Genomic DNA, 24,287 nt, shown 5'->3' on the forward strand with positions numbered 1-24,287 from the left:
ACACTACGTTCAGACCCACGTATCTTGATAACTGCCATTGTAGCATCAGTAACCGACCTAACAACTGCGCCAGATACTTGTGTCTTATATAGGACTTGCCGACCGAAGCGCCGTATTCTACCTGTTTACATATCTCTGTATTTGAATACCCATGCCTGTGCCAGTTCCTTTGGCGCTGCGGCGTTTGTTCTCCATGTGAAAGACTGTGCTGTGGTCAAAAGGGGGTGTGTTTGTACGATCCTGGGTGCAAGATTTCTTAAACGCGAATTTTAAAACCTCAGCTTTCCTTTTGCTGTTTTCAACTGCCACATCAGATTGGTCAACGAGTGAGTGGATAGAAGCCTGAGACCCACTTAGCGATTTTACGTAGGACCAAAATTTTTCGGGGTCTCGGCATTTGCTAAGGTATGACGGTGGTGGTTGTTGTATGCTTCGCGCATCGATCTTTTAACAGATGCACGAACCTCTACTAAATTTCGCCTGTCGTCATTTGCGCATTCTCCTTTGAACCGAGAATGGAACAACCTTTGCTTCCTCAGCAGTTTCAGAATTTCGTTGTTAAACCACTGTGGGTCTTTTCCGTCCTTAATCCATTTACTTGGCACATACTTCTCCAGAGCAAGACTTTCAATCCGTTTAAACTTTGCCTATAATTCCTCGCTTTCTTTTTCGCTTTTATTCTGATATACACGAGTCAGAATGATTGTTAATGGAACTTTGCGAATATTTCTGATGGAACTCACATACCTTGAGAGACGACGCGTTGTTCATGCTCCGTATCACTGGCGCTCAGACAAGCAAGCTGAAGCACGAACATTACACAGCAGAGGACGGTACGCATGGCAGCACAGAACTGGCTCCGTTGGCGGACGTTCGGGTACATAAACCGCGGAAGTCTCATTACAGTGGCAACAATAACGCTTTTGATTAAATGACCTCCGCAATCATGATACACGGTCGTCATGTTAACTGTATGCTACATTTTGTCACATACGAGGTCAAAACTTTCCTGTGCACCATTCGTCCAGGACACGCATCCACACGCTAGCCTCAGCAAATGAAAATTATGCTAAGGAACCTAAAATTCATATTTTTTATTCTCGAATCGGCTTTTCTGGTTTTTTGATGATATCGTATCAGTTATGTTCCATGTAGTCTCGTAGAATATTACACAAATAATGTGTATAGGCACGGAAAATGATATTACCCTTCTGCGACTCGAAATGATTAGTGGGATAGGAGTAAGCCGACTTAAACATATGTGTGTTTGTGTTTTGCATCACTTCGCCCCTTTCCAGACGGTGGCACATTCCAATCAGTTTAGCTTACGCAAAGAAGGAATCGATTGTGGAACCATCATGATAACAATTTAAGTGATTGGGGTTAGATGTTCGGACGCAAAATCAGATCGATGCAGTAGAATTTGAACTGAGACTTCGTCAGCTTTTAAGTAGTTTGGTAATGTCATCACACAGCCCTTCATAGCCGCTATTCACTTCCTAACAACACTGAATATGTTTCTACTAATGTCACTGTCAGACGTACGCCCGGATAGCCGAGCACGTTAATCCGCCGCTTCCGCGATACGAGGAAGCGAGCTTGCATCCGATCGAATCCGTCTCGTGAATTAACGACTAACGCCGGTTAACCGCTAGCATGTATATGGTTTTCAGATAGTTTCCCACACACAATTAGGTAAACACCGAGCTGGTAGCGATGTCTCGTCTCAGACACCCACTTCACAAACATTTAGACACCGAAGTATGGAGTACAGAGATAGATACCTTCTAGGGGAAGTGGTAACATCAAGAAGAGCATCCGTCCATCGAGTACCACTAATATTGCATCAGCTCATGAAACAATGCAGACCCCGTGGGAAAAAAGGGAAAAGGCAAAGAAAGAGTGTCGCCGTCAGTGCTTGAAACATTTCTTGACGTCTGCTTAAGAGGCACGTTTAATTTCTCTAGTGTTTTTTTTTTTTTTTCGCGTAAACCCATAAGAATTGGTCACATTCCGCCCAGTTGATCAAGTATAATCTTCAGATACCACTTCGACGTAACACATCTCAGAAGAAAGTCTGAATTTTAGTCATGCCCACGTATGACGTGTTAATCGCCACTAAATCTTATTAATGTGCAACACGTGTCGCCAAAACATTTCATTCATATAAACGCATTCTATGCTAAGCCGAGAAATTTTCTCTCGGCGCTCGTAATTTGTCATCCCAGTCTCAGAAGTTTCTCACAAGAAATCCATCGATTGATCAATTGGGCGTTTAGTGAAGAGCGCTCTGGTGTTTCAGAGCTTCTACGTGTCCATCGTCGTTTGCACTGGGCCGCTTTTTCAGTTACAAAATCTCAACCACCCTTTAACCAGACATATCTTTTAATTGCAACTGAATGTTACTGATATTCGTCAGGTAACAGTTGAATCATACTCTCATTGGTTTGCTTGTGATGTTCTTCCACATGAATGGATACTTCATGAGGTTCGGAGTTCCACATTCGAAAACGCAGTCCTTTCTTCAGAAAAGTTATCGTCCAACGCTTGAAAAGAAACAGAATTCGTATTTTTAGCATTATCGGCATTTGTTTTATCCTGTCAATTAGTATCATAGAAGGCACCTTTCTCGTCTCCTTTATGAGGAGTAAACTTCATACTTTAACAACTGTTCGTTAGCTGTTCACTACTACCGCAATAGTGATGCGATTTACTCAATGGAATACAAACAACACTGTGAACTAAAATAACTTACTCACTAGTTAAAAACTGAACGTGTTGAACATTTTTTCACACGCTTCGCCCTGCCACACAAAGCACTGAACTACGATCCATGGTCCTTCCTCAGCGTAATGCCTCAAATGTGTATTTGTGTACGTTATTGTGGTGAGTGTTTGTACGATGCAGTGTTACGGTAGACGACTATGGAAGAGAAAGGGAGGCAGAATGCGAAATCTGTTGCCAACATAAAATCTGCTGGTCTCAAACAGCAACAGGGCTTAGCTAATTATGAAGTCGTCATTCAACGTCCTTGTTAGTGCGGTTGCTTACATTAGGGGCAGGTGTGCACTCAGGGGCAAACCTATTGTTCTCATTTGATTGACAGGTACTTAACCCACTGTTACGTCGAAGTGGTATCTGAAGATTATACTTGATCAACTGGGCGGAATGTGACCAATTCTTATGGGTTTACGCGAAAAAAAAAAGCACTAGAGAAATTAAACGTGCCTCTTAAGCAGACGTCAAGAAATGTTTCAAGCACTGACGGCGACTTCATTCAAAGTCACATGCCTTCACACCACGAGACAACTGCGGAGAGATACGCTATGTAACTCAGGGCATTGTGACGCAATCAGACGATTAGTAGCTGTTTGCCGGCACGGTAGCTCTGTAATAAAAAACTGAGTGAAAAGATCAATGAACAACCTGAACGGGTGTCATGAGATGTGTGCCCCGAACATATATAACGAACAAAATGAGATCAACAAAGGAAAAAAGTGGTAATTGTCGTGCATTCAAAACTTATAGTCGCGTGTTCGCTCCTGACCGTATCCTCTTTTATATATATATATATATATATATATATATATATATATATATATATATCACATTTCGGACCTCGGCTAAAGTTATAAGTTTGATTGAACATCGAAGATGATTCACTTCACATTCAACCCACCAGTAACAACAAATACTTCCAAAAACAATTCCGCAGGACAGCTCGTGGCTGCGTCGTGGTCAGCACAGCTTACGCTGGAGCGTCTCCTCGCGCTGCAGCGGCTACCGGCCACCGGCCACCGACCAGACGCCGCCCGCCGCCTGAAATCGGGCGCCCTCCCAAGTGCTTTTGGGAAAAATAATCAGAAAAAGATAGTCTTATTTCAATTATGATCGTTCTGGCATGAATGATTTTCCACATTAATGAAGTCTCGACTACTGATATAAGTGATGAATTACCTTTAAACCATCATGCGACATTTGTATTCAACAGGGATGGTTCAGAAGTCTGGTGTAGGGATACTGCAGGCTCTAATTCGAAACAACAAAAATCAGCGGAGTGACTATTATTGCAGTTTTGCTTTAACTTCATTAGGGCGCTCTATGAGCATTGCTATGCAATGCTGTTACTGGTGACGAGTTAATGATGTCTTTATCGTTACTTCCTAAGAAGAAACGAAAGGCTGAGCCCTACCAAAAGACTTAAACTCGAACAAAGAGTAGCGTGAACATAGTATTTTCCCTCTGATAGCTCCAGAAGTGTGTTTTCACTGTGAATTCTTCCCCAAGGGTGTGTCCATCACAGTTGGAATTTGTTGCCAACAATTTAGACACCTTTCTGTCGCAGTGTAAGAAAATCGACCGTCTAAACTACATCACGTGTCGACTGCATGATAGCGCACTCTGTTGATTTGAGAAATAAAACTATCCAGGAGATTTATAGGGAAGTCATCTCTCAGGCACTTGTATTGATAGGGAAGTCATCTCTCAGGCACGTATACTCGTAAAATTTTACCTTTCTCGCTCTTGATCGATCGACTGTCAAGGCAATTCATTTTTATACGAAAATGCTCCTCAATCTACACTGGTTTAATGACCGCTAGAATCAGTTGTTTCTACACGTGTAGAATTTGCAAACTACTTTAGCGGTTTAACGACGGCAGCAGATGAAAATTTTTGCCTGACCAGGTTCGATCCCGGATTCGTGGTGCCTTTTCTTTCGGACATGTCCGAAAGAATAGACACCACACATATATGCATACACAGGGTGTTTCATGAGGAATAGTAGATGTTTTAGCAGGTAGTAGTATAGACGAATTGCAGAAATATTTCTATATAAATGTGTCCACTATTTATTGACTACAGAGATACAGCTGTTATTATGCAGCCCTAACAAACTCGAAAAAAAGCAAATGAGGAGTTGCAAAATCTCCTGATAACACCAAGTGTAGCTCTTCTGAGGTTGTCTTTGCGTTCTTTTATGCGGGCTGCACTATTCATAATCCGAACGATCATATAGGGTCTTTGGTTTGCTTTTTCTCTGTAGACTTCACCTTTCAACCATCCCCACGGGCAAAAATCCAAAGGGATAAGGTCCAGGGACCTTGGTGGCCGAGGAAAGTGCCCATATCAATTGATCAATCTTCCGGGATATGTTAGGTTTGGATTATGTGTCACCTAACGGCTAGAATGTGCAGGAGCTCCGTCATGCAGTACAACATAGGCATTCTTGTAGCAAAAGAAACCTCATTCAGAAATACTGGAAGCTTATTTCCGAGGAAGTGTAGACAACGGGGTCCTGTAAAGACCAACAAACGAAATGAAAATACATTGAAGCCAGCTGTATGAACTCAATAAAAATTGGAAACTTGTTATATGGCATTTTTTCTGCAATTAGTCTATACTACCACCTCTGTCAATTTTCACTATTCCTCCAGAAACATTCCTGTTTAATTATTCAGGTCTCGATGGACCATCGAAAGTTTTCAGTGCTAGACGCACGTCAGCGTTCGAACTTTCGCGAGAATACAGTGGTAGTAGGGCAACAAGGACGCCAGTACATTTTGTTAGTGTGGTTGCTTACATCAGGGGCAGGTGTGCACTCAGGGGCAAACCTATTGTTCTCATTTGATTGACAGGTACTTAACCCACTGTTCTCCTTTGATTGACAGGTACTTAACCTATTGTTCTCCTTTGATTGACAAGTCCTCAACCTATTGTTCTGTTAAGTGGTTTTCCATGTTACTGCACTTAACATATTGCCCCCTCCCCAGCGCCACACACTCCTCTCCCCCCTCAGGAAACCACCCCTCACTGCTACAAGCAGATTTTCAGGTCTGGGTTGGGGTTGGGTTGTTTGGGGAAGGAGACCAGACAGCGAGGTCATCAGTCTCATCGGATTAGGGAAGGACAGGGAAGGAAGTCGGCCGTGCCCTTTGAAAGGAACCATCCTGGCATTTGCCTGGAGCGATTTAGAAAAATCACGGAATACCTAAATCAGGATGGCCAGACGCGGGATTGAACCGTTGTCCTCCCGAATGCGAGTCCTGTGTCTAACCACTGCGCCACCTTTCAGGTCTGAGTTATTGGAATATCTCCTCTCGCTCTTATCAGTTTGATAACTACTTAATTGAATTGATCAATTAATTAACCTCTCCCCCTCTGGTAAATCCCCTCCCCTCCCACCCTCTCCTCCCTCCCAGAAAATGGCGGGAAAAAGACTCAGTTGATCGGTCATTTGGAGGGAAATCAATTGCTCTGTATGGAATATTGTTTAAACAATTTAGACAATGTATGGAATATATGGAAAGGGTATATTGTTTATTTATAAAAATTCAGTTTGTGGGTGTTGGATTTCTCTTGCTCATCATTGTCTGCTGTTTGGAAACATCTAGGTCTTACAAGAAGCAAACATGTTGCATAACCTAATGTTCGGCACTGTACCCTGGGTGTCTTAAACTAATGTTTGGGCCTTTTTCAGCGCTTAACCTATTGTTCTGTTAAGTGGTTTTCCATGTCACCCCCGTTTCCTTAAACTGTTGTACCGCCATTGATACCAAATTGAGTAATAAGGTATCTCCGCCCACCATTTTCTGGTACACCTTTCGAATTTCACATGCTTTTGAACCCCATTTCTCACGCATTCTTCTGTCATCCACCCCTTAAACCGTTGTACTGCGTTTTACATAAAAATTATTCAAATTAACTTAATTTTCTGCACTTAACCTGATGTTCTGCTCCGTGTCACCCACTCACTCACAGCCTCCCCTTAACTAAAGTACTGCTAACACCACATTGATATAAAAAACTATGCAAATTAATTAAATCGATATTCTTCACATGCATAGGTTAGTCTTTTTTTTTTAATTCTTAACATCCTTTCGGTCTTAGACTATTGTTAGTCTGTATGGGGGGCCCTTGCCAGTTGAGTCTGATTCAAGTGACTGAGAAGGTCCAAAGAAGAACCGCAAGATTGGTAACTAGTACATTTAGCTATCGTGAGAGCGTTACAAATCTCATTGAAACTCGGAAGTGGGACACACTTGCAGATAAACAACATGCTAAATGGAAGGGGCTGCTCACTAAATTCCAAAATCCTATCTTTGCCGAGGATGAAGAGCATATATTATTACCACCAACTTTCATATCGCACAATGATCACCATTCAAAGATAAGGGAAATTAGAGCTCGTATTGAGGCGTTCAGACAGTCGTTTCTCCCTCGCATGATCTGTGAGTGGAACAGTGTGGGGAAATATGACTTTGATGCGAATAGTGCCCTCCACCACACATCACTTGGTGGCTAGCAGAGTATATATGTAGATGTAGATGTAGGAGGAATATAGTTTAAACAAAAGATCACTAATAAAAAACACATCTCACAACTCGACGCCCAACGTCCAATACCAACGCCGGAGTCGGGGTGCATCGGTGGCCCCCACACAGCTACGCCGTGACTGTTCAGGTCCCACAAGGATGAGGCGCCGGCATCTCTTTCGTGCTTAACACCTGAGAAATGCCTGTCGAAATACGTGTTCACCTATGTACCGTTGCTGGCGCTATGATGCATAGGATCCAGCGCGGAGAGATATATGTTGCAATACTTCCCAGAATAGCACAGGGTACATTGTTTCTCGGAATCCTAATAGAACTTCCGAGCTGTGTCTAGCGTGCATGCATACCCAGCATGGCTAACGCTTCTAGGGGAAATGTTTATCCTGCTGTCAACATACGTCTGAGAAAAGTTAAACATTCACACCGCTAAAAAGCCAGTGCACTCATGCAAAAACACAATTAATCATAAAAGCATTCCTGTTGTTTGGAAAGAGATCACTGTCTAAGCACAGACGGGGGGAAATCAGAACAGTTATGCAAATGCAATTCGAAGCACTGTCATACAGAAGAGAAAAATGTTCCAAATTTTCTGTATCCCACAGCTACAGGTCTGGAGATGTCCTAATGGCACAGCGGCGGATGAGTGATGGCATCCCTGCCAGAGATGGATGGTCTGCTTCAACTTGTCTTTGAACACTAGATTTCTCAAAACTTTCCGTACATACCTTTCCTCCATTCTTGTTTGAATCTGTTTCTAGGATGTCTTGTGAATTAATAGAGCATTATGATTCCATATTGTACAGATCACCATACTGCACTGACAATTAAGCCCTGCAAAGTGCCCCTACATATCGTAAAATATGGAAAGACACTTACTCAATTACAATGCTCTCCCACTGAGGACAGGAGCTTGAGTATTAGACGATGAAACTGATCTCCAACTGAGTTGATGTAGTAAACATACAATTCGTATAATAATGAGTGGCAGTAATTGTTTTGTAAGTATGCAATGGTACATAGATAAGAGATAAGCCTGGTAAAGGAAAAAATATATGTTTTGTAAACAACTCTTATTACTTCTCGACATAGACTTGGTCCAGCGACCATCAAGTTTTTCATTCCATGTAGGTTCTGTGAAACTTTCCAAAATATTTGTTGACTACAACTGTCTCATTTGATGAAAATTTCTTCCCAGCAAACCAAAGTCAGGGAAAAGCAAGAAGGCACCTGGGGTTCAGTCTGGTGAATAGGGTGGATGAACAACCAGTTCAAAGCCCAATTGATGCACTTTCACCATTGTTATCGCTGATCTGTGGAATGGTGCATTATCCTAATGAAATAGTGCTTTTTTGCATGCCAACCTTGGTCATATTTCAGCCAACACAAGATTCAAACTATCCAACAATGAAGAATGATAGGGTCCAGTTGTTGTTATATCCTTGGGAATCCCAAAAAGCTTACCAGCTAATATAGCGGTCTTTGCTTCTTTGGCACACTTTCGCCAGCCTTTGTCCATTGTTTTGACTGCTGTCTTGACTCTGGTGTATAATGATGGATCCAGGTTTCGTCAAAAGTCACAAATCGGTGCGAAAAGTCTTGCAGATAGCGATTAAACATCACCAGACATTATGTTAAAATGTGCCAGATGCACTTTTAGTCGACAGTGAGCAATTGTTGCATGCACTTCACATGCAGCTTCTTTCTCCATGCTGGCTCAGTTGAGATGCCTACAGTCTCAGCAATCTCACGAATTTTCATTCGATAGTCTTGCATTACCATATCTTTGATTTTGTCAATCATTTCCTGATTTCCGAACTATACGGCTGGAGCACTTAAATTGATTAACCCAAAAGTAAGTGGTCTTCAGACTGGCGTTCTATGGATCGTGGAATGTCAGATCCCTTAGTTGGGCAGATTGACCAGAAAATTTAAAAAGGGAAAAGGATATAGTGGGAATTAGTGAAGTTCAGTGGCAGGAGGAACAAGACTTCTGGTCAAGTGAATACAGGGTTATAAATACAAAATCAAATAGGGGTAATGTAGGAGTAGGTTTAATAATGAATAAAAAATAGGAATGCGGGTAAGCTACTACAAACAGCACAGTGAGTGCATTATTGTGGACAACATAGACATGAAGCCCAAGCCTACCAAGCCGACTATCTCCGCAAATGACGAAGAACTTGATGAAATGTATGATGAGATAAAAGAAATTATTCAGATGGTGGAGGGAGGCGAAAATTTAATAGTCATGGGTGACTGGAATTCGATAGTGGGAAAAGGAAGTGAAGGAAACGTAGTAGGTGAATATGGAATTGGGATAAGAAATGAAAGAGGAAGCCGCCTGGTAGAATTTTGCACAGAGTATAGCTTAATCATAACTAACACTTGGTTCAAGAATCATGAAAGAAGGTTGTGTACATAGAAGAGGCCTGGAGATACTAGAAGGTTTCAGATAGATTATAGGCTGTAACGGTAAGACAGAGATTTAGGAACCAGGTTTTAAATTGTACGACATTTCCAGGGGCAGATGCGGACTCTGACCACAATCTATTTGTTATGAAATGTAGATTAAAACTCAAGAAACTGCAAAAAGGTGGGAATTTAAGGAGATGAAACCTGGATAAACTGACAGAACCAGAGGTTGTAGAGAGTTTGAGGGAGAGAATTAGGAACGATTGACAGGAATGGGGGAAAGAAACACAGTAGAAGGAGAATGGATAGCTTTGAGGGATGAAATAGTGAAGGCAGCATAGGATCAAGTAGGTAAAAAAGACGAGGGCTAGTAGAAATCCTTGGGCAACAGAAGATATATTGAATTTAATTTATGACAGGAGAAAATATAAAAAATGCAGTAAATGAAGCAAGCAAAAAGGAATAAAATCGTCTCAAAAATGAGATCGACAGGAAGAGCAAAATGGTTAAGCAGGGATGGATAGAGGATAAACGTAAGGATGTAGAGGCATATCTCACGAGGGGTACGATAGATACTGCCTACAGAAAAATTAAAGAGACCTTAGGAAAAAAGAGAACCACTTATTTGAATATCAAGAGCTCAGATGGAAACCTAGTTCTAAGCAAAGAAGGGCAAGCAGAAAGGTGGAAGGAGTATATAGAGGGTCTATACAAGGGCGAAGTACTTAAGGAAAACATTATGGAAATGGGAGAGGATATAGGTGAAGATGAAATGGGAGATATAATACTGTGTGAAGAGTTTGACAGAGCACTGAAAGACCTAAGTCAGAACAAGGTCCCAGGAGAAGACAACATTCCACTGGAACTGCTGACAGCCTGACAAAACTCTACCATCTGGTGATCAATTATACATTCAATGTAACCAGCTACCCCTCCAACCTGCAGAGATTCAAGCTACCCCTTCCCCCTCCTCATATTTTATAGCTAGAGCAATTGTATGGGTGACATCAGTCCTGTTCTGTGCACCAGAGGGAGAAGGATCAGTTTCTTTAGGACCAGGATGTAGGTATTTTTTTATAAATAATAATTATAACCATAATAATAACAAATTGATTTTATTAGTATTCCAGTTACATGGATTTTGTCCCACTGCTTTGAATTTCACATCAATGTCATGTCACCTCCATGTCATGTCATGTCATGTCAGTGTCATATTACATCAACATCATGATGCTTTCAGCCAACCACAATGTTGCCCATACACAAAAGTATGTGAACAATCTGAAATATTTATCAGCTCACTCTGTTGATCTCCATTCAAACTATGTGCCATGTAGGGAGAGGATCAGGGTGTGTGTATTTGTTATACATAGCAAATTAATTTTATTATTATCCCACTGATGCGAAATTTGTCATTCGATGTGGCAGCAGAGAGCAAACATCCCCCCCCCCTCTCCCACCCCCCAGGGGCAATAGGAGGACATGTAAGTAATCTCATAATTAAATGGTTCAAATGGCTCTGAGCACTATGGGACTTAACTTCTGAGGTCATCAGTGCCCTAGAACATAGAACTACTTATACCTAACTAACCTAAGGACATCACACACATCCATGCCCGAGGCAGGATTTGAACCTGCGACCGTAGCGGTCGCGCGGTTCCAGACTGGAGCGCCTAGAACCGCTCGGCCACTCCGCATAATTAAATGCTACTGTGAATTATTTGTTTCAATTTTTGCAGATTTTTTCAAATACCAACATCTTTATATATAAAAAAACGTTAACCAGTTACTGCAGTGCATTATTTAACAACAAACACGCTACACTCCTGCAGATACTTTAAACGTTAAAGAAATACCACAATGCAATACATAAACACAATGCATTATTTAACAACAAATATGCTCTTGCAAAGACTGTAATGTCAAAGAATCGCCAAAGTGTGACATACAAATAAATTACCACAGTACATTATTTAACAACAAATACGACATTTCAAGACTTTAAATGTTATAAAAATGCCACAGAGCGATACATAAACAATTAAACTCTTGCTATGTCGTCCATACATTACCATCGTGTATAATGTCATAGTGTATGTCTTAAAATGAGCGCTTCCTCCTATTGGCAGAAACAATGACATCACAACATACTCCACAAAATCTCAGTAAACATCAACGAAATGAATGACATAAGATACTAGTGTGCGACGGCATAACAAAATCCTGTAAGTACTGCACTTTTCCCGATTTTCAAGATTGTCCACCAAAGCTGCCTGTAGACGTGGTATACATAAGAATTAGCACAGTGGTACAAGTCACATCAGTACTGGTGCTGCAAGTGACATGAGATGCTTGTAGGGTAGGGTACACTTATCGGACTGCCTAGAGTGTGGGGATACTGGGCACAGTGACCGAACCATTTCGGGTAGCTAACACTACATTAGCCCATCAAATATGGTTCAAATGGCTCTAAGCACTATGGGACTTAACATCTGAGGTCATCAGTGCCCTTGACTTAGAACTACTTAAACCTAACGACAACATGCACATCCTTGCCCAAGGCAGGATTCGAATCTGCGACCGTAGCAGCAGCGCGGTTCCGGACTAAAGCGCCTAGAACCGCTCGGTCACAGCGGCCGGCCTAGCCCGTCACCCCAGCAATCGTAGCGAAATCTCCATTATTTCAACAATGCATGTGTAATCAATTCTGACACGACAGACATGGTTAGAAACAAGCTCTCCTAATCCCCAACCAGTTTACTTTTAATACTTAATACTTTTTAATACTTTTTGTACTTTAATTCTTTCAATACTTACGTACTTTAATACAAATAACATATGCTTACGTGTGGGCGATTTCATTTTGATCTTCTCCGAGGTTGGCTTCTACCAGTTTTTCCAGTCGTCTGTAAAGAATTCTTGTTAGTATTTTGCAACCGTGGCTTATTAAGCTGATAGTTCGGTAATTTTCACATCTGTGAACACCTGCTTTCTTTGGGATTGGAATTATTATATTCTTCTTGAAGTCTAAGAGTATTTCGGCCGTTTCATGCATCTTGCTCACCAGATGGTAGAGTTTTGTCAGGCTTTCAGCAGTTCCAATGGACTGTTGTCTTCTCCCAGGGCCTTGTTTCGACTTAGGTCTTTCAGTGCTCTGTCAAACTCTTCACGCAGTATTATATCTCCCGTTTCATCTTCACCTACATCCTCTTTCATTTCCATAATATTTTCCTCAAGTACCTTGCCCTTGTATAGACCCTCTATATACTCCTTCCACCTTTCTGCTTTCCCTTCTTTGCTTAGAACTAGATTTCCATCTGAGCTCTTCATATTCATACAAATGGTTCTCTTTTCTCCTAAGGTCTCTTTAATTTCTCTGTAGGCAGTACCTATCTTACCTATCTTTATCCTCTATCCATCCCTGCTTAACCATTTTGCTCTTCTTGTCGATCTCATTTTTGAGACGTTTTTATTCCTTTTTGCCTGCTTCATTTGCTGCATTTTTTATATTTGTCAGGTTTCCCAGAAGACTTATCAGTGGATTAAACCTGTTATAACCAGCAATGTCTCATATGCAGGGGCAGGCCTGGGGGGGGGGGGGGGGGGGGGAATAATGGATGGGAGGAGAGGATGTCCTTAAATGTACCACATACAAGTGCATAGGCAGTGTTCCCAGAAGTCTAATCAGTGGATTTAACCGGTTATAACCATCAGTACCTCAGTGCGAGGGCAATCCGAGAGGAGGGGGAGGAGGATGACCTTAGATCTTATCGATCCATGGGGAGGGAATGACCTTGAATATATACTGCACGGTTGTTTCAAATGTGTGGGTGGGACAGGACTTCCCCTGGGAGACCTTACATGTAACTTGCTCAATTGCCTAACACCTGAAGTCCTTGTCAGGGATAAGAAAAGCTGTTATAAGTGCTTCTTGCCACTACATACCCTGTTTATCTACCCTTGTTCACACTATGAGTTCTGCACCACCAGACTTTTCTTAGTTCTTATGCCATCTAACTCTGCATTAATCTCTTCAACGTTAGCATGCTTTTCTATTGGAACGATGGGAAGTCACAACTGCTGAACCACAATCGAGAATGAGTTTCGTAAACATTTGACATTATATACCTCGAGAAACCTACCAATGGTTGTGTCATGCAAAATCACCACAGAATCGTTTCACTATATTCTTACATATTTCAATGTCCTACAACCTGGCAAGCTTGTAGAAACCAAGATGCTGTTAGATACGTGTTTCTATGTTGATATCATCTTCAGAGCAGCACTGGACTATCGCCATGCGAATAAAACACGAAATGTCAAATTAAATTTGCAATTGGGTAGGAGAGCAAATGGTGTGTTGTTCTTAACGTAGAGGAAAGTTCAGGTTTAAAAGCAGTTTCATGAGTTCCTTTAGGGAGTATGTGTTATTATACCTTGTAGCAATGGTGTTGTTAGGCAGGGTGAAAATAGTGGTGTCCTGGACGTCCATCGACACAGCAGGCTTTTGTGCAGTTCTAAAATGAGAGTAGGGTAAGACTGACACACTTTTGTCTGCATTCTGAACTGATGATGTGGAGCTGGCCAATTCAGACTTGTACTGTGGAGCTGAAAGTGGGTGGGTACAGAGGACTAAGTGGCCCCTTGGAGCATCTTACAGTCAACTGTGAATACGGCGTGTGCAATGTAACTGTCTGAGGCTTTCTCTTGGTGGGAAGTGGTATGAAGCGTCACCGACGAGGTCACAGTGGCAACAGTGTATGTGTGGACAGTGTCCGTGGCACTCCAAACACAGAACTGCAAAGTTTTAAAATAAAGACACAAGTGCACACCTGTCCCAGTCCTATCCCACTACACATGACACTGACAAGTATTTGACAACTGCAGACGTTTGACCAGTGAGCTACATAATTTTAAAGTTAGAACAAGTGATCCAGCTCTGACAACCACCGTTCTAAACTTGATTCAAGTGAATTTTGTATTTTCTCGCCATTTTAAACTTACGAGACCTAACTAATAACATAGGGTGAAGTAAATTGTTTAAACTGTCATGTTAAAGGTGTGTGGTAGATTGTTAGCTATAGTATTAGAGGAGTAGAGAGACTGTTTATCTTTTCCAAGCAGCATAAGAAACTGTGACACCAGAGGGAGAAAAACCCAGTGGCCATCTTTAATTCTTTCTGTGACTTGATTGCAATATCTAGCAGTACACATCTGAGTGAACAATAGCTTGGGGACAACATGTTCAGTGGTTTTCCTTGTCGGCTGTAAATAGCAGATAAGTTCGAACTGGTTATTTCCACTTTGTCCTAGTATGCAGAGGTAGCCACCTTGCGTTCTGATGTCATAGAACTATGCTAGTATCTCTGGTCAGCCGTCTTGGATTCTATACTTAGCGCAAGTGACCTGTTTCTACCAATGTGACAATGCACCATCTTGAATTTCCCAACAATCCTCCATCTTGAATTTCCTGTCATTTTATACTTAGGAGAGCAACCCCACTTGAGTAGTATCGTCATAATAGTGGGGGAAAACCCACTAGCACAATTGGGCTGTTTTTGAATTTCCTGCCAAAATTTGAATTTCTCGCCATTTTATACATACCACAATTAGCCTACTAGGATAGGGTGTGCATTCGTCCCGTTTTTCCCGGGACAGTCCCGTTTTTTACCAAAATGTCTCGATGTCCCGAAAGTTTTTTTGAGGATACTCAAATGTCTCGTTTCTTTTATGATTCCGCTTGGCTACAGTATTTTACGCTACTGGTTGTTTGACTCGCTATTAACTGCGCAATTATTTACGCTAGGAAACGTGTGATGACTTTCAGCATACCCCAAACATGTACCGAACTGTCAAAAATTGCAAGTAATTTTAAACGCACTGTAGGTTACGAATAACAACGAAGATTCTTCTCTTCTAAATCGATCCACTGAATCCGTCCTTTCGGTCCAGAGATACTGTACACCACTGATACTTGCTGTCTGGCTTTCATCACCACACTGTTAATGTTTTGCACTGTGCAATCACTGTTTCATTATGCCAAAACGAAAGTGTAATTTTAACAGTAATATAAAAAGCGAGTTTCCTTTTACCACTGGTAGTGGAGAAACTGTAGAATGTACGTCGTGCAGATCAAAATTTGCTATTGGTCATGGTGGAAGGTCTGACATTGTGAATCACATTAAGACGAAGAAACATCGCATGAGTGGTCAAACGAAAAGAGCAAATAAATGCGTGAGTGGCTATGTAAACTTAAAATTAGTAACAGAAATGGATAGGCAGTTGGCAGCACAAGAAGCTACGTTTGCATACCACAGTGCAATGCATAATCATAGCTTTAAGTCAATGGACTGTACTATAGCAGTTGTTAAAAAACTTTTCACTCCTAAATTCACATGTGGACACACAAAATGTAATGCAATCATTTCAAATGTTATTGCACCGTATGCAGCGCAGCAGGTTTTAAATGAACTGAAAAGTGCTCGATTCATTTCTGTAATGATTGATACATCGAATCATCTGGATTTAAAGTTGGTTCCTCTCCTTATGAGGTATTTTCACCCTGAAAATGGCATGACGGTGAAAGTGCTCGAATTGGTTAATTTAGCTGAAGAAACTTCAGATTTACTTCAGAATTATGTGCTGGAGGTTTTAAAGAAATATGATTTTGAGGGAAAGGTGATCGCAGTTTCTGCAGACAACACTAACACCAATTTTGGTGGTAAGCAGAGGAAAGGAAAAACCAATTTGTGCTATAAACTACAACAGAACACAGTGAATAATATAGTAGGTGTTGGCTGTCCAGCACATGTGGTGCACAATTCCTTACAAACTGGCTCAGATTGCCTACCCATCGACTGCCAATTAATTGTAAACAAAATCTACCAACATTTCCACATGCATACAGTAAGGGTTCAATCTCTGAAGTCATTCTGTAAGTTTACTGAAACTGAATACAAAACTGTACTTGGGCACAGCAAGACAAGGTGGCTATCTCTGCTACCAGCATTGGAAAGAACTGTGGAGATGTTTCCTGCTTTGAAATCATTTTTCATTTCCCTTGATAAGTGTCCTGTTATCCTTAAACAATTCTTTGATAACCCTGTGTCTATTGTTCTTCTACATTTTCTTGTTAGCCAGATAAAACCTTTCTCCACAACAATTAAATGTATTGAGAAACAAGAAATCACAATAGTGGAAGTTTATCAAGAAATAAACAAATTATTGGGCAAATTACAATGTAGAAAATCTGAAAGATTTCTCACATCCTTCGTACATGAGACTCAAAGAAAGCTGGAAGAAGAGGGTGAAATTACTGTAGAACAATTTCATATTTATGCTGACATCTTCTACGACTCTTGCATTGAGTGTATTAAAGAATGGTGTTTACCATTTCTCACACTTTTTAAAGCATTTGACTGGGTTAATACTGAAAAGGAGCAGCTACAGTGGAAGGATATTCAGGACTGTTGTGTTTTTGTTAAAAGTATTGTACTAAATTTTCCTGTTGTTGAGGACGAACTGTTCGATGAATTTTCATGTGCAGAGAACTTCATAAAAAGTGAAGGAGACAAAGAAAGCGTTAGTGCAACGTGGTATCAAATATTTGCTTATTTCAAAAGTAAAAACATTAACATGAAAAACGTAACTCATTTGGTGGAGTTTTGTCTGGCAATTCCTGGTTCAAATGCTGCTGTGGAACGTGTATTTTCGTTAGTGAACTCTCTGTGGTCAGATGAAAAAAACAAAATGAAAGTTGAAACAGTGAGGGCCTTGCTCATTGTCAAAACACACTTGAATGGTGTATCGTGTACTGACTTTTATGATACAAACGAAAATGCACTTCTTGATAAAATACGTAAAAGTGAAAAGTACGGTGATAGTGTGGCAGAATATTTGTAAAAAGTGATTTGGGATCATCTGAGTGCACGTTGTAAAGGTAAACTTGTATGTGTATTAAATTTAGTCAATACAATATTTATGTCCCGTTTTTTTTCTTCATTGTCCCAGGTTTTTCTCTATTTTGTTTTAATTGTCCCCTTTTTCAATGAAAATAAAATGGACACCCTCTACTAGGAAAAATGTGACAACAATGCATGGCGTCATAGGGGAGGGGAAAAGGTGGGGATATCTGATGATGTCACTGATGACATCGTGAGGGGAGGGGAAGTGGCGATATCCTTTGTTCCAGAATGCACTCTATTCCATCACTATCGTCTCTAGGCAAGATACTGAAATGCCGATGTCACTGTTAGATTATACTTGTTACCAGCAAACCATGAAGTCTGATATTTTATTAAATGCCTAGGCAATATGTAAAATACCAAAAATCGTTAGAAAGGGTATGAATGTCTGTTATTTAATACTTGGCCTATGTTCAGCAGACTGCCAGTTACACTTAAGGCAACGTAGAAAAGAAATAAATTTTATATATGTTTCCAGTTGCAAGTACTACAGACATCATCGTTGTAACAGTTTCAGTCCAGTTCGGTTGGAATTTAGTTGTGTCAGAGTGTCAATTTCGCTAAGATGGGGTTGCACGTGATGATCGTGAATTGTTGTGGTTAGTGATCGTGCAAATGCAATGAAACAAAAATTTTGTAGAGAGTTACAGATAATGAGGAGCAATTCCTCAAGAAACTGCGTTTTTCTAACAGACTATCCTTATAAGGAAATAATAAGGGACGCGAAATCAGCTAAGACTGTGGAAAGAAAGCAATCTGGACATTATTTGTTAATGAAGAAGTACACTATAATGGACGTCCAGATAACAAACTATACAACTATTGAATGAAATATGTGGTGCAACCAAATTTTACTTACTAGATGGTGAGCTGTTAACTTCCATTAAATATATAAATTTCTAGTTTGACAGTGTTACTTCATTGTAATTTTACACTTTGCCGATGCCCATATCGCATTTTATAAAGTACCAAGGCTTTTTATACATTTGCTAGGAAAAGAATGAAATTAAAATTTTGTTAAACGTCTTACCAAGAAGTCCTAGCACTCTATACATTGTCTAGACATTCTACACAATCCCTTGATTTGACATATTATTCTGCCGTTGTATGAAATTTGTCGTCGGCTTCTTGTGATAACATCCGTATATCGCCTTAGCTGCTCGGAAGGTTACGAGGCTATCAGCCTACATGCATCTGAACCTTGACACTACTGTGCGCCTGTCTGATTGCAGTGCTACGTTCTTCACTACTCCATGGAACTGTTGTCTTGTAAATTAGCCTTAAGACTTGCGTTTCATTTCATCAGCAGCGCTTTGGGTCGCTCCTTTGGCGTAATCCAGCCACTCCAGTACTTTCAGTTACGATCATTTGGCTGTACCCCTCGTTGAATACCCATTTCGACGTATTTTTTGGGGACGGCTCTGTCTGTAAAGTACATTCAGAACGGTGTGAGGTCACTGGAGTGCAGGTCATTGTCCATTTCCCGCTGGGAGATTTTAAGTGCCGGAGAACTTCTCTAAACAAGGACGGAGACGTTAAGAATATCTCAACATCTCGGCAAATGGTGTGATGAGCGTAGTCAATTTGTCTACATAGTGTGCAGGCAGGTCTTTTACGAGGAGAAATAGATACAGAAACTATGCATGAATGAATGAGACAATATCGGTTCAAGATTTTTTGAGAGGCAGGTAAACGGAGTTCATAGATTTTCACAGTGATTGCTTGAAGAACGATAGGCAGGGAGAGAGGTCCAGAATGACGATAATGGCAAAGGTGGTCTCACCAACTTTAGGCCTCTCTGTTCGAGTTTGCACTTTCTGTGAGACTACATTTACTTCTAATACCACAACGTGACTCACCATGCCAACTGATGTTTTCGTGGGTTTTCTGACGCGTTCAGCAGCCCCATGTGTTTCCTCACTATCGGTTTACGGAAGGAACAGAGCATCTAAGCGATCTTGTATGTTTTACTTGGCTTTGCCATTTTATGTGGTATGCCTTTGCCTTCCCTTGCCCAGTTATAAGGAGTCGTACAATTTACGTAGACTTAGACTTTCGGCTGAACTTGGCACTTCTCCCACACACTAAACATTGCCACCATCTTTCGGGTTTCATGTTAAACTGTAGGTCCCTCTATAACTATAAGGGACAGTCAAATGAAAACGAGGGAGGTGGAAAGAAAGTAAGTAAAATGGTCATTATTTCAAAAGTAAGCGTCGTAACTGTTAATACATTTATCTACTGAGAGACAGCACGGTCAGTGCCTTGGAAAAATGTTTGCGGTTGCCTACAGAACCTGATAGTACCGAGTCGTGCATCACTTCGTCCGAAGCAAATCGACGGTCACGAATGTCTTTCTTCAGGGCTCCATAAGTATGGAAATCGGAACGGGAAAAATCGGAACTGTGTTGAAGATGTGAAACGGCTTCCCAGCTAAACTTCACCAGCGTAGTCGAAACAACAGTGGCAACATGTGGGTGGGGCATTATCGTGCAACAGAATGATGACATTGATCAACTTTCCTGGGTGTTTGGATTTTATGGCGAGTTTTCAGTTTTTGCAGTGTCCACGTACCGCTGTGCGCTAGTTGTGGCGACGTGTTCCAGAATCAGCATCGGGTCCTTGGCGTCAAAAAAGCGGGTAATCATAACTGTCCTGGAGCCGACCTACCTGTTGTTTCGACTACGCTGCAGGAATTTCGCTCGGAAGCCCTTGCACATACTCCGTGCAATCCCATTTTCTCCCTATATTTCTGAAGCCCAGAAGAACGACTTTCCTGGCAGTCGATTTGCTTCGGACGAAGAGGTGCACGACTTGGTACAATCATGGTTTCGTAGGCAACCACAAACATTTGTCCATGAGTGCACTGACCATCTTGCCTCACAGTCAGATAAATGATTTACCGTTTTGGCGATTATTTTGGAATTCCGTATTTTACGCACTATAAGACGCTTCGGACTGTAGGATGCATCTTAATTTTTAAGAAATGTTTTTTGGAGAGCGTTACTTATGCCGCTCTTCTTGAAAGGTTTAAAAATAATGTCTTCTCTCATTCTACACCACGACCATTTTATCCATTGACACACTTGTTTGATTGTAGGTCGTTTAAAAGCTCCCTTCGACGTGAATTCATGTTGAATTTCATCCATCATCCATTTGGTCCATTCCTCTTTGACATACAATTTAAATGGTATATTTATCGGCACATCAAGAGGTTGCAGTTGTTAAGTAAGTCATCCCGGAATAACAGCAAGCTCTGTGCTTCCCTGTCTCAATTTCTCTTTCGGGGAATTTTTCAAATGACTACTACACCGATCTAGCACAAGAAGAGAACTCTTATCCAATAAAGCACCTTTTCTTCTCTTCCACACTCTGTTAATCCACAATTTCATACCACCCTCATCAAAAAATGGCTTCAAATGGCTCTGAGCACTATGGGACTCAACTTCTGAGGTCATCAGTCCCCTAGAACTAAGAACTACTTAAACCTAACTAACCTAAGGACATCACACACATCCATGCCCGAGGCAGGATCCGAACCTGCGACCGTAGCAGTCGCGCGGTTCCAGACTGTAGCGCCTAGAATCGTTCGACCACCGTGGCCGGCCCACCCTCATTCATCCAACCCTTGTCAAGTACGTGGACGACACCTAGCGGTATTTCAAAAGGTTTTGGCCTGTTTTGAGCTTGAAAATGATCGTCGGATTAAGGTTAGATACTGTCAGCGCTACATGAAAGGACAACATTTTTTCATGTCCACTTGTTTTTATAGTTACAGTTTCAGCTCCTTTCATGGCAACAGTTCTGTTAACAAGCACATCAAATGTCAGAGGAGTTTCGTCCATATTCACTATTTGGTTTAGTTCCACACTGGTTCCCTTTCGATGTTGAATAATAAAGCGATGGAAAGATAATATTTTCTCTTCATAATCTTGTGGCATTTTCTGAGATATTTTGGTTTTCGTTCACATGCGAAGTTCATGACGGTTCATATACCTGTAGCACCAACAAACCCCACCCTTGAAGTCTGTTTAGTTCCACTGTAGTGCTATCTCAGAGCATGTATTTGAATCATTTTTGTATTAATTCCAGTGCCATTCTGACGGTGTCCATGAATCCATTTCAGCATGTCATCTTCTAGTTTTGACCATTTTGTATTTAATCCTGTATTTGCACATTTAATCTTCCTCATTTTTTACATTTCATCTTTACAAGCCCGCCAGTCGTGAACGGTTTTTTCTGTTCATGGGGGCCCGAAAAGCTGATCAGCTGCTCTGTTTCAGTGTTCTCCTGCATATGGTATTACTTTCAGTTTATAGCCCGCATCATATGAATACCTTTTATTTTTTTCCATTACGAAACTAGCTACTAACAAAAATATTGTACTGTTACCGATAGGCCGGCCAGAGTGGCCGTGCGGTTCTAGGCGCTACAGTCTGGAGCCGAGCGACCGCTACGGTCGCAGGTTCGAATCCTGCCTCGGGCATGGATGTGTGTGATGTCCTTAGGTTAGTTAGGTTTAATTAGTTCTAAGTTCTAGGCGACTGATGACCTCAGAAGTTAAGTCGCATAGTGCTCAGAGCCATTTGAGCCTGTTACCGATAGCACAAACCACCTTCAATTCAAATTCACTGGCACCGTAGACTGTAATGACGCATTATGGACTAGACAGTGTTCTGAGTTTGTGATGGCGGGGCGGGAAGGAGATAGCGTTAGCAAGCTGTGGATCCCAGCAACTCGTGTTCGCCGCATCGGTGCTCTGCTGGTGTCAGTTGAATCCCATGATGCCACATAGACATACGTTTCCCGTGGTATCGAATATATGGCCATTTTTAAGACTGGCGGCAATTTTAAATCAAATGCTTGACTTTTCTAAATTAATTTCGAGTATGATGCACCTGAATTATGGAGGCAATTTTTCGAAGAAAAAATGCGTCTTATACTAGGTAAAATACGATAATATACAATTTAGTTACTTTTTTCCATCCGTCTTGTTTTCATTTGATTGTCCGTTATGCACGGGCACGTTACATCACGGGGAGGGGAAGGCAGAGTTTAACACTGGCTCTGCTCCTGTTCCTGCTACATATAAGAAACCATCCACCGTACATTGCTGATAACGCAACAAAAGGACTTGTAGCATACGTCTCGAGTCTGAAGTCCGGCGGTCGAAACCAAATACTTCATTACGAAATGCCCATGTGCTTGTATAATGAAAAACACAAAAAAGGACTTTATCAATCATTTCTTAATTTACGCAATTTTTTGCGAAGAAATGGCTCTGTACACGGTAGGATGTACCATCATCAACAGAATATAGGGAAAAGTAAATACAGGGTGATCATGAAGTCCCATTACCCCCTATCGCATGTCCACATATTCGTAGATGGTCCCACTGTATTAATGTGGGACGACTTTGAGGCAGTGGTATTCTTTATTATTTATTCCAGAGTATCTGTGTGTACGCCGGCTAGAGTGGCCAAGCGGTTCTAGGCGCTACAGTCTGGAACCGCGAGACCGCTACGGTCGCAGGTTCGAATCCTGCCTCGGGCATGGATGTGTCTGATGTCCTTCGGTTAGTTAGGTTTAAGTAGTTCTATGTTCTAGGGGACTGATGACCTCAGCAGTTAAGTCCCATAGTGCTCAAAGCCATTTGAACCATTTTGTGTGTGTACACCAACGTTTTTATAAGAAAGTGTGATTTTCCGAACAGCAGCCTCAAGTTCTAAAACTGTCGCGTAACGTGGGGCAACAACCTTCTGTTTTATGAATCCCCATAATGAATTGTCGCAAAATACAACTATTAAAAAAAAAAGACGGACAAAAATTCGCTAGACTCTTTCCTAACAGACAGTCTCCATTCATTCCAATCTAACTACGAAAACATAGAAGAGATGTGATTTAAATTCAGTGTCGACGGCATTTGAGAGATATATGCCAAATAAATGAATGAGGGATGGTACTGATCCCCTATGGCACACAAAACAAGTCAAAACACTATGCAGAAGCAATTAAAAAAGCATGCCAAAATTTAAAGGACGCAAAAGCCCCAAGATTAACGAAGTTTCACAGAAGCTCGAAATCTAGCGCGAGCTTCAATGTCTCAAAATCTGGCAGAAACTCCAAAAAGATTCTGGTCATATGTTAAGCACACCAGAGGCAAGACGCAATCAATATCTTCGCTGCGCGATAACAACGGTGATTTTATTGATGGCAGTGCCACTAAAACAGAGTTATTAAACACAGTTTTCCAAAATTATTTTACAAAAGAAGATGAAGTAAATTTTCTAGAATTTGAGAGAACATCTGTCAACATGAGTATCTTAGAAGTGGATATCTTCATTGTAACGAAGCAGCTTAAAATGCTTAAGAAGGGCAAGTCTTCCAGTACATATTGTATACCACTCAGGTTACTTTCAGAGTATGCTGATACAATAGCTCTATACTTAGCAATCATATACAACCGCTCGCTCGTAGAAAGAACTGAACCCAGAGACTGGTAACTGCACAAGTCACACGAATACCCAAGAAAGAAAATAGGAGTAATTCGCTGAATTACACCTATATCACTAACGTCGAT

General features: G+C 41.2%; 1 protein-coding gene across 3 annotated transcripts in view; it reads right to left on the reverse strand.

The window, feature by feature from the left end:
* The window catches only part of LOC126457610 (trypsin-1-like), a 74,947-nt gene extending 74,116 nt beyond the window's left edge, over positions 1 to 831 (reverse strand). For all 3 annotated transcript variants that reach the window (XM_050094062.1, XM_050094063.1, XM_050094061.1), the window contains exon 1: positions 748 to 831. In XM_050094062.1, coding sequence (XP_049950019.1) covers positions 748 to 817 — 70 coding nt within the window. In that variant the 5' untranslated portion in view covers positions 818 to 831. The remainder of the gene's footprint in view (positions 1 to 747) is intronic.
* Between the last annotated feature and the right edge of the window lie 23,456 nt (positions 832 to 24,287).

Source organism: Schistocerca serialis, chromosome 2 (genome assembly GCF_023864345.2).
Source record: "Schistocerca serialis cubense isolate TAMUIC-IGC-003099 chromosome 2, iqSchSeri2.2, whole genome shotgun sequence".
Lineage (NCBI taxonomy): Eukaryota > Metazoa > Arthropoda > Insecta > Orthoptera > Acrididae > Schistocerca > Schistocerca serialis.